General features: G+C 40.0%; 1 protein-coding gene across 1 annotated transcript; it reads left to right on the plus strand.

The window, feature by feature from the left end:
• Window positions 1-1,308: 1,308 nt before the first annotated feature.
• LOC127641512 (uncharacterized) lies at window positions 1,309-11,653 on the plus strand. The gene is made up of 7 exons (XM_052124558.1): window positions 1,309-1,894; window positions 1,939-2,099; window positions 2,450-2,478; window positions 2,725-2,886; window positions 6,224-6,290; window positions 6,523-6,630; window positions 8,232-11,653. Exons 1-7 carry the CDS (start codon window positions 1,309-1,311, stop codon window positions 9,003-9,005), a joined length of 1,887 nt encoding a protein of 628 aa, XP_051980518.1. The 3' UTR covers window positions 9,006-11,653.
• The last annotated feature ends 352 nt before the right edge of the window (window positions 11,654-12,005 follow it).

The following is a 12,005-nucleotide window of genomic DNA, read 5'->3' on the forward strand; positions in this document are numbered from 1 at the left end:
TGGATGAGAAAGAGCTGAAGATAAGAAAACAAGAGGCCCATAAGACCTTTGTGAAGGAGAAGATTAAGTTTTCTACCTTTTTGAATGAAATCACAAGGCAGGTGCTTAGCCCATCAAGACTTACATCCCTTGGGGTAACAGATGTTCAAAGGCCCACCAGCCCTGGCCAGAACTCAGTGAAGTCTCCCAAGCCTGAACATAAAAGAGAGAAGCCAAAAAATACCCAAAGCCGACCAGGAAGCAGTGCCAGCTCCATTACATCGGCTACCCACTCCCATATCAGCAAGCACTCTCACTCTAGTAAGAACTCCCACTCCAGTAATCATTCCCATTCCAGACAACACTCCCACTCCAGCAAGAACTCCCATTCGAACAAGCTCCCTTATTCTGAAAAAGACATTGACAACCAACAACAGCACAAGGCTGTTCCCAGGCATCGCAGCAATAGTACAAGAAGTGATACACTAAATAGTTCTTCTTTGAAAGGCCACAAAGGTCAGAAGAAGCACAAAATTGCACACAATGAGCAACATTTACATTCTTCCGCTTATCGACATTCACATCACACACACTCTTCATCACATCACCATTATAATGAAGATAATCACAGCCAACCTCCATGTCCTCATTCTCCAGAATCAGAAAACATCCATCATTATTCCCATCCAGAATCTCATCACCATCGTTCACCTTCATCCCATCACCACCATGGAACTCATCATTACCCATCTCCACACCATCATTCCCCCCACTCTGATTCTCATCATCATTCACCCTCTCCATCACATCACCATGGAGCTCACCACAGCCCATCTTCAAACCATTACTCTGCCAATTCAGGGACTCACCATCATCCTTCCCATCCAGAATCTCTTCAAAATCCTTCTCATGAAGAATCACACCATCATCACTCGTCCTCACCATCCCATCATCACCCCGGAGGTACCCACATCTCATCTCCACACCATCATTCCACCCATACTGAAACAACCCCCCATCCATCCCATCCATCCCATCCACAATCTCACCATGGTTATTTATCTCCTTCAGCTCTCCACCTCCATGGAGAACATGGTAGTGCATCTCAGCTTTCTTCCCCCTTAGAATCTCACCACCAGCAATCCCATTTGAAATCGCCACACCCTCATTCTGACTTTGAGTCGTCTCATCCCAAATGCCACCAACACTATGAATTCCATCATGAGAAACCTCACCATTATCATTCCCATCCAGACTCTCATCATAATAACCCATCCCACACCGATTACCACCATCACACTTCAGAACAGAAGCACCATCACTTCCACAATGATTCCCACTCTGAAACTCACCAAAACACTCATGACACATCTCCTTCATCAGAACACCATCATCATTCCACTCATTCTGACCCACACCATCATCGTCATCAGCACCACCATCACAAGTCTAACACTTATCCAAAAGGTCTTGCTCACTCTAAATCATCCCATAATTATGGAAATCATCATAACTCACAATCTCAAAGTTCCCAAGATCATAGCCCACCACATTCCAAAGAGCACTGCCACCACCACAGTTCTGACTCACAGTCTCACCACAATCGCTGTTTTGACCACACAGAGTCTTCTCACCACCACCATTCCCATTCAGAATCCCAACACCACCATGATATTGAGCCTCAAAAATCTCACCATTTCCTTTCAGAATTTAAATCTGATCAACACCACCTCCAAAAGCCTCAAGACTCCCACCATCAGTCTCATTCAGATTCCCATCATCACTCCAATCCAGAGTCTAACCATTCTCATCATAATGAGCATTCAGAATTCCATCACCATTCTCAACCAGATTCCCACAGTTATAATTCCCAAGATCACCATTATCACCATGATTATCCTGAATCCCATAGTCAGTATTCCCATTCAGAATCGATCCACTGTCATTCCCACTTCAAAGAGGACCATCATAATGATGATCACCCAAGCCCACTTCGCCATTCTCCAGTTGGCCAAAGGTCTACTTCTCCACATTCCACTAAATCGGATTCATCAGCTAGCTCCATTGTCCATGATGACCAATCCACAGTAAGCTACCAAGCAACATCACCATTCCCAAAAGTAGGTGGTATTCAGTGCTTTTTTTTTTAAAATCATCTTGTCATATTATAAAAATATTTTTGCATGAAACTTTACCAACTTTCTTATTTACTTATTACATTGACAACATTTGTTTATCAGCGACTCTTGCAGATTTAATTGTAGTAGATTGCATAAATTGTCCTTAGATGGTTTTGCTAATATTCTTCATTAATAGTACAGTATGATGACATATAAAGGCGTAAGTGGAAGTCCCCATTGTTGAGTGATATTGCGTTCTGATTTGTAATGTAAAAAATGCTTTTAAAACGAATATTAATTTTTTCCTTTTGTGATCTTTGATATTTGTATCTTCTTTTATCTTTCTTTAGGAAACTGACTCAGAATTGCAGAGGTTAATGTGAGTTTTGTTTTTTAGTTCTTTTCTTTTTGCATGTTACCAGCTAATTTCCATAATTTCAGGTGTAGTAATGGCTTTCCAAAATCCGTTGTGTCGATATTACCCTAACCTCAAATCTTTCTTGTCACACTCACTGTCTGACCATGTTGGGCATGCATATAGAAATGTAGTGTAGCTTACCTTCTATGTGTGACTGTTTCCATGGAGGCCTGTTTGATGGATTGACTCTATGTTAATCTGTTCTAGAATGTTACAGGAGCAGAATGAGGTTCTCAACCACAGCCTGCTGCAGACCACTGTGCGAATGGAATGCATGGGAGCAGAGTTCAAAACCGGTCACCAGCTCCTTGAGTCTGAGTTACAAAGAACTCGCATAGAACTTAACTGCCTAATGGACCGGTTCACAAGGTAAAACACAAGATAAAGTCATAATGTTAAAATTGGAACTAGACTGTAACTGTGCTTGATCACCTTATCATCTATTCTATTCTGTTCTATTCTATTCTATTCTATTCTATTCTGTTCAGGAATAATACTCATATTTAAAGGCAAAAATAAGGATTAATAGCAAACAATAGAGCTGTGCAGCTGTGAGGTCAATTTGTAGGTGAAACGGAAGTCTAATTTGCCATGGGTTCCCTCTGGATTTTCCTATGGCTTTTATAGTGTTTTTTTTTTTATCTTATGTGAATCGTTACGTGAATTGTTTTTTAAAACTATACAATTCAATACAGCTTCAAATTCACATTTGAGGTATGAAAGTGTGTAATTTATGTTGTAGAACAAAACATCCATGTATCAACAAGTATTATTTTCCACAGCCTTATTTTACTCATAAATCAAAAACTCCCATTATAAAACGCATTGGAATATCCTGAGGGAACCCATGGTGAATTCTCTTCTGGGTTTGAGGACTACAAACGGAACAGCTCTATTTGCGAAATAACACTACGTGAGTTGTGATTCGGCACTGCTCTTCTGTGCAGATGAATCTCATGGTTTGAGCTTACCTGGATATCGCCTGTGTTTGATCATGACAGGGAGAAATTCATAACGTGCTATTTTCATGTTGATATTATTTTATTCTTTTAAACATTTAAAGCTGAAATATAACTTGATTTGACAAAGATAAACAACACTTGTATCAACATATTTTGAATGAATGTATTTTTCACTTACAGAGCTTTTCTGACACTACACCTAACTGCTATGAAATCAGTACATTTTAAACAACTTGAGATGAACATACATTTAATAGGGAATTAACTTGTACCTATAGTGGCCTTTAAACACACTAAATGGACAATCTACTAAAATGAGTATAAGCAATGTTATAAAATAATCAGAATAATAAGTCAGAATAATAGTAAACATGTGTAAAGGTATAAGGGAAAGGGGGATGCGAGAACCAGCTTGACAATATAAATACTAGTTTAATGAAGAACTTAACCAAAAGACACAAACACACACAGGTGTCGGGCAGCTGCCTGTAACTCTCTCTCTCTCTGTCGCAGCACCGTCTCCGGTCGGCCTTTATCCCTCTCAGAGGCTTGATTAGCCTGATAAGGGGCCGGGTGTGTAGCATCACGACCCGGCCCCGCCCTCCTCCCTGCCACAACATGTTGCAGTAAATTCAATGGACAATGTATATACATTGCAAACAGTAAACTCACATGTACTGTTCGATTCATACAAGCATCAACAATGCTACCAGACAACATATTGCCCAAATCTGAACCGACAGCTCAAAAAACAATTCATTTTTGTAGGCTTAACATGAATAGGGGTTTGCACAGCTGGATTTGGGGATTTTCTGGCATTCTTCTATGCAGATCCTCTCAAGCTCTGTCAGGCTGGATGGGACCATTGGTGAACAGCCATTTTCAGGTTTCTCTAGAGATGTTCGATTGGGTTCAAGTTTGAGCTCTGGCTGGGCCACTCTTGTCCCAACAGTTGTGTTTTCTTAGCTGTGTGCTTAGGGTAATTGTCGTGTTGGAAGGTGAACCTTCGGCCCAGTCTGTGGGCCTGAGCGCTCTGGACCAGGTTTTCATAAAGGATATCTCTGTATTTGCTGCGTTCAGCTTTCCTTGAACCCTGACCATTCCCCCAGCTGCTGAAAAACACCCCCACAGCATGATGCTACCACCACCATTCTTCACCATTGTGATGGTATTGCGCAGGTGATGAGCGGTGTCTGGTTTCCTCCAGACATGACGCTTGAAATTGAGACCAAAATGTTCAATCTTCGTTTCATCAGACCAGAGAATCGTGTTTCTCACAGTCTTAGAGTCCTTTAGGTGCTTTTTTGCAAATTCCAAGTGGGCTTTCATGTGTCTTGCTCTGAGGAGAGGCTTCCGTCTGGACACTCTGCCATAAAGCCCAGATTGGTGGAGTGTTGCACTGATGGATGTCCTCCTGCAAGATTCACCCATCTCCACACATGATCTCTGGAGCTCAACCAGAGTGACCATTGGGTTCTTGGCCACCTCGCTTACAAAGGCCCTTCTGCCCCGATAGCTCAGTTTGGCCGTTGTTCTGTTGATTCCTGGTTGCTCTTGGGAACCTTCAGTGCAGCCTAACTTTTTTGTAGCCTTCCCCAGATCTGTGCCTCGACACAAACCTGTCTCTGAGCTTTGCAGACAGTTCCTTTAACCTCATGCCTTGGTTTTTGCTCTGATATGCATTTTCAGTTGTGAGATCTTATACAGACAGGTGTGTGCCTTTCCAAATCATGTCCAATCAATTGAATTTTCCACAGGTGGTCTCCAATCAAATGTGTAGATACATCTCAAAGATGATCCAGAGAAATGGGATGCACCTGAGCATCAAGTGTCATAACAAAGGGTCTGAATACTTGTCAGTGTGATATTTCAGTTTTTTTAATAATAAATTTGCAAATATATCAAAATCTGTTTTTTGCTTTGTGATTTTGGGGTATGGAGCCTAAAATGTGAAAAAAAGGGGTCTGAATATTTTCTGAACGCGGCTTTATTCCAACATCTATCTGCCTCATGAGCTCATTATACTGAGCCTGATGCACTAGCACTTTAACTTCACACTTGAAGTTCCCAATGAAAAAAGAATGTTCTTGAATTGAACTGAAATACTACACATAAACCTAGTAACAATAGAAATAGTAACAGCGAATGATACGCTCCTGAGACTTTGGCTGCTGGGCAGTTACCTTTTAGACACAGCCTTATAGTCACTATGATGGCATTCGAAAGTCGGATAACATTTCGAACTGGCATGCATTGCTTCAAGCCAGCCACCGTTCTGTCTGCGCAGCGCTGCATGAAGTAGAACACACCTGTTGATTCACTGTCGTATCTCTCTGAAAGCAGTTCATTGAAGCCAGGTCCATGTTTTATTGACTTAGAAAACTCAAATGAGCCAAGTTGACCATTAATCTCTCTCCTATTGTAGAGCCACGGAGGTTGGTATCTCCTCACACTGTATCACGAGCCTTACATATGCTGTTGGGACAAGCAGCATGTTCAGAGTTTTTAATTTTATCACAGCCTCTTTGCGGTTTAATAATCACACAAAGTCATATCTTGAAAAGTATTTTAAAAGTACTGTTTATTGTTAGATAATGTTAACTAGTTAACTATTGTTAACAAATAGAAATGTATTTTAAAGTGTTCCCATTTAATATTTTTATTTGTGCGACAAAGAATCTGTTTTGATTGAGAAATTTAGAATATGTAGAATATCGTTTTCATTTCAATATATCTTTCATTAGACTTCAGGACAACTACTCCAGCACACAACAAACCAACCACCATCTGGAGAAGAAATTGCATTGTGTGGTAAAGTCAGAATTATCACAATTTAACTACATTCCTAGTTTGTAGTTCCACATTAAAGAATTAAGCCAATGTTTTTTTCAGGTCATCATCATCAGCTTTTACAATATCATAATACTCAATATCATATTCTATATCATTTAGAGTTACAAGAATCTGTATATGTTGAAGAAAACAAACCACTGACTCCAGCATATTGAGTCATCTGTCTAATTGTTCTTATACTTTAATATAGGCACAAAGCATGGATGGAGAGCGTGAGCGACTGAACCAGCGTGTCTCTCAGCTCACAGAACAGCTTTCTGCAGCAAAGACAACCATCCAAAGTCTGGAAACCATTAATGTGAGAGATTGTCCTGACTTGCTGAACGTTTTTGTTTAATTTGTTTGTTCTCTGTGTAAAATGTATCATTTCTGTGCAGATAGCATCACCAAATGGAACTGCAAAAATAATGCCTGTTTTTAAACAGGTTTCCAGAACACTCCTCCATCAGCCATTGGCTGTTCAAACAGAGAGTTCCACCCAAACCATGAGCAGAACAAATGCACTGGGGGGGCTGTGTCTCAGGTGGTAGAGCGGGTCGGCTGCCAATCGCACGGTTGGTGGTTCGATTCCCGGCCCACGCGACTCCACATGCCGAAGTGTCCTTGCAAGACACTGAACCCCAAGTTGCTCCCAATGGCAGGCTAGTGCTTTGCATGGCAGCTCTGCCATCATTGGTGTGTGAATGTATGGGTGATGGGGACACAGTGTGAAGTGCTTTGGTAACCTCTATGTTTCTGCTCATGTCTTATGAATAAGGCCCAATGTTTTGATAGCACCACAGAGTCACAGTATTTACAATTTTGTGAGAATTATCCTACAAATATCTCACTTACAGCTGTCCTTGCATATTAAGCTGGGATATGAGAAAGTATTTTGACATCAAAAAGATTGCACACATCACCCTTAAGGTTATAAAGTGTTCTTTTATCTGTCTTCAAATTTGCATTCGCTTTTATGAGATTTTGTTTGTTATGTAAAGCAAAAAGAATGTAATATTCATATTTATATGCTACATAGCATATCCCAGTTATTGAAGATGCCTCCTTCATTTCCTTCATATTCTTACAGTTTTTCCTTCCAAAAATGTCATGCTCTCTATCTCTGTCAATAATTTGAGCATCATTATAGTTGCAGCCTCAAAAAACCTGTGGCCTAATGGCCCTCTGTTTCATGGTGTAGTTTGCAACTATTTGATTTTTGGAAGTTAAACTATGCATCATCAAAGCATGTGGGTTGTCATATCTGATTGATCTCACTGTAGGTTGACTTTTCTTTATCTAAAATCGGTCTGTGCTTACCGAAATTGGAAACACTGCCCCTGGTGGCCAAAGCGGTAAGTGTTGTTGGGTGTATGGGCACATGTGAGCTCCATTTTCCTGGTGTAATGTCCACACAGGGGTGCCAAAAGCGAGTTGAGAAGCGAGTTGTTTTTAGCTGTGCAGGCTGAAATACAGTGAAGAGTAATGCATATTTTATAAACTGTACCCCCCAAACCTAAAGCTAACCATCAGTGGAGTAAAAAATTTATGTTAGATGGAAAAATGCAACCTACGAGTCACACTTACCACTGATAATGTGAACGCAATTACTTTTAACACGGTATCTGAACCTGTGTCTCCCATGCTGCTGATGCAACACACTTCCAGTCATGCCAGTGGAGAAGGTAAACATACTGTAGCCGGAGATGCCACTTGTCAATGAGTCGGCATAATGTGGCCAATCCTAGGGTATCAGAAACAACATGGGTCAGCATTAAATAATTTAATAATTGATGCTGATTCCAAATATGACCATATGTAGCTGCACTATACAGACAACTCTGCTTACAATGTGATTTCTGATTCAGAATATCTTCAGTTTGTTTAATGCACTGTTGTTTTTCCTTCCCTCCATCACAGGTGACATCGATGCTACAGGATGCCCTAGTGAAGCACTTAAAATCTGATGATCCTATCACTCCACTACCAGTGGCCCCACCTCCAGCTCAGTTCATGGATAGTGACCATTATGACAAAAGGGATGACCAATCATTGGGAACGCTCCCAGAAGAGGAGGAATCCGACTGGTCAGAAATGGGGGAGGAGGTTTTAATGGTTTCACAGGGAACTCATGAAAACACTTATTTTCAATGGCAGCAGAGACAAGGCTGCTGGGAGGGGGCAAATCAGTATGGGAGGGGGAATGCCGACACAGAAAGTGAATCAGGGGGTGAGGAGAACAAAACACACCAACCTCCTCATGGCCTACAGATACCACATCTCAAGTTTACTGTTCACCCCGAAACCTTGCCGGTTCCCATCCAAGACGTCAGCCTAGCCCGTTTCAAGCAGAGTCCAGATGGTCCAGAATCCGAGAGCTACCAGATCACAGATGTACGCAATCTGGGCTCCCCCATTCGCGTCCTCTCTGCTAGTCTGGAAGAGATCCACTCCATTGGGCTGCTGAAGATGCAGGATGATCATGGCCAGCTGAGGTCCAATAAATCCATGATGGACCTCCACCATACACAGGTTGGCACCAGACAGGTCTCGTATGTGGATGATATTGTTTGTAATTGGAGAGAAACAAACAGCCAGGGCTCTGGAGAAGATGTCAGTGGTATGGTTGATCTGGAGTCTGCTCAAAAAATGCTCAACCACTTCATCCATGATGGGGAGAGTACACACTTGTGATACAAGGGTATATAGAAGTACATTTGTGGATGGTGAATTTGTCGTAGTATAAACTATGGCAAGTAAAAGTGAAGCAATATAGGTCAGATAATTTGGAAACCTATATTTTATTTATGATTCACAAGATGGAAATATACTTATGATAAACTTAAAGAAGAAAAGAAATGTATAGTAGTTCTCAAATAGTTTTGCTTCAGGACCCTGAATTTACATTGGACTTCTAGTAAACACCAAATACAGATATAAACAAAACCCATTTTTCATGTAGTCTATGTTGTTTTTCTTTTACATTGCATGATTTTGTTAATGGTGTTCCAGGATGAGGGCATGTCACACAATCTGTCCACTTTGGCATCTGCTTCATTTGGCTAGATTCTACCAAGATGATGACAGATGATGACAGTAGAGTTTGTCAGCACACACATCCTGTAACAGCAAATACATTAAATATGGGTTCCTGTAGCTTAACTGGTAGAGCATAGCGCTAGCAACCTTTGATTCCCAGGAAACACAGAAATTGATACAATGTATACCTTAAATGCACTCTAAACGCACTTTTCCACTGCACGTTACGGTTCGACTTGCCTCAACTCTACTCCCTTTACTTTTCTGAGCTTGCATTTCCACTGCAGTTTAGTGTCACCAAAACGTGGGTGGGATTATAGGCTGATCATCATAGTTGTGGCACCTCTACTGTCGTGACATCATCTTAAACACGACACAAACTGACCAAAACAATACCACGACCGCTAGCTGTTAGCTATTAGCTCATTGTGCTGCATAAAGCAGTTGTTGCATGGTGATTTTATACAAGTGTAACAGTTAAATTGGCCTGGTTGTTTTAGAAGCAAGCTTCCAGTAGCTGGGCAACTAAATAAAGTGAAGCTTTCAAGCAGAGAATAGAGTTAACGTAACAAAACGTACCATCCTCCATCGTGGCTGAGTCCAGGGCACTCTTCCTCCCATTGCTTGCCGGTTTAGACAGCGTCCATTTGGTCGAACCACTTCCAGTTTTCCTTGATGGTTCTGTAGTCACTTTTAAGTTTTTTTACTTTTCCCTACACTTTTGGTAGGTCCGGTGGTAGCTGTGTGTGTCCAACAGCTGAGAACTTCCTGAGAGACCTTTGTTTTGCTCATCACTAACAAGTGGACCGTCTGCACCTTGTTTATTGACCACAGCGTGGTTTTGCGCACAGCCATTTCTTTTTTTGCAATTCGAAAGTTGTGTGAACAAATGATACTGCTATCGCTGTTGCTAACTTTAAAACTAGCGGGTTGATGTCAAGTGTCAGAAATCCAGTGCTATCTAGTAGAAATCTAGTAGTGAAGATTTTCCCTGACCAATCAGAGATCTGCAGGATTTTGACGTCACATTTAGTGTCGGCTCGGCTCGCTTGGAACCTCGACTGAGGTGGTACAAAAAAAGTATCAGATACCAGGTACTATCCACAGTGGAAAACCCCAAAAAAGCGAGCAGAGTCGAGTTGAGTCGAGTCGAGTTGTACCGTGCAATGGAAAAGCCCCTTAAGTCACCCAAACCCAGACATCAAGTCTGAAGATATATTTTCTTTTTTCGTCCTTGAATGTGTTTTTAGGAAGCCACTAATTATATATATATAAAGAAAAAAAATTATATATATATATAGAAAAATAAAGACAAATAAATTAATTTAAATAAAGTTATTTTATTTTTCATTTTAATATTTTTGTGTGGCTTCAGAGATCAATCCAATTTGCTTTCAGGTGACTATTGTGTGACTTTAACCAGCTGTAACATTCAATATACATTTTCCCACATCAAAACTGATGGTGTGATATAATTCAGTGTAATTTTGTTTATGACTATTTTTAATAATAAAAAATGTTTAATAAATGTTGCATTCTGCTATGCTGAGGGTTAAATATGTATATGTCTATTAATGTTGCTAGCCAAACTGTGCAAAAGTTAGTTGAATTTTACTTTTTTGTTATTATTTGCTTTGAGACTTGGTTTCCCCTTGCTATCTGAATCCCAATCATCCAACCTATTTTGGGCTTCTGTTTACCTTCAGATCAAAAATATTGTATATAGTCTCTCTCAGCACCAATGAAGGATCCACAAGGATCCTACAGATGTACTGTAGATCAACAGCAAACATGACTATGGGAATTTCATTTTAACCTTTTTTTCACCCTTAGAAGATCCTACTCTTTGCTACAATCCTGTGTCTAAATTTTTTTGGGTTTGGTATAGAATGACAAAATATTGCTAGATTCATTAAATAATTTACACTAGAAATAACTGAACTTTGCTCATTAGATGTTTAATCTTATTTATTCAATATTAGTTTTTTTATGATCTGCATTTATTTGATGGCTTATGTATTTGAGCACATGTGCTAATGAAGAGGTTATTATGTAAAACAATAAAGATATAAAAAAGAGAATGGAGAGTGGAAATAATGGGTAAGAGAAGAGCTATTAAGCTTTACATAGAGTATAATGGTGGGCAGGATGTGTGTGTGTGTTGGGGGGGGGGGGTCATTTTCATCCCTTACATTTTCCCATCCCATTGCTGCAGAATGTTTTAGTGCAATGTCATGAGAATCTTTCAACTTTTTGGTAAAAATAAAACTGTATAATGCATCTTCCTAAATGTATTACCTAGTATGTTGTACTGCCAAAGTTTATATTAATGTTGGTATTAATTGTTCAAATAAAGAAAGAAGTGGAACAAACGTTAATATTTGAAGTCTTTTATTTTGAAATGAGAGAATTCTCATCTTCATGTATACTGAATGTTTTTAATGGGATGACCATAAATCAAACAATGAAGAACCATACATTAAATGGTTAAAAAGTCATCTATCTGTTCCATTGTCCTTATAAGGGATCAACATCCATATTTCAACTCTATGTTTTGAAATATGACACACAATGTCATATTTCTGCACATTTAAGCACAAGCTATACAGAGTTTGTCCCTTGCATATCCATTTGCAATAACAATTTGTAAAACTG

The sequence above is a fragment of the Xyrauchen texanus genome, chromosome 4 (genome assembly GCF_025860055.1).
Source record: "Xyrauchen texanus isolate HMW12.3.18 chromosome 4, RBS_HiC_50CHRs, whole genome shotgun sequence".
Classification (NCBI taxonomy): Eukaryota; Metazoa; Chordata; class Actinopteri; order Cypriniformes; family Catostomidae; genus Xyrauchen; species Xyrauchen texanus.

Coding starts and splice junctions, on each gene's coding strand:
- LOC127641512 (XM_052124558.1), top strand. CDS start 1,309: ATGATTCCCACTCTGAAACTCACCAAAACACTCATGACACATCTCCTT. Junction 1,895..1,938: donor TATCCTGAATCCCATAGTCA/GTATTCCCATTC, acceptor CCCACTTCAAAG/AGGACCATCATAATGATGAT. Junction 2,100..2,449: donor CAACATCACCATTCCCAAAA/GTAGGTGGTATT, acceptor ATCTTTCTTTAG/GAAACTGACTCAGAATTGCA.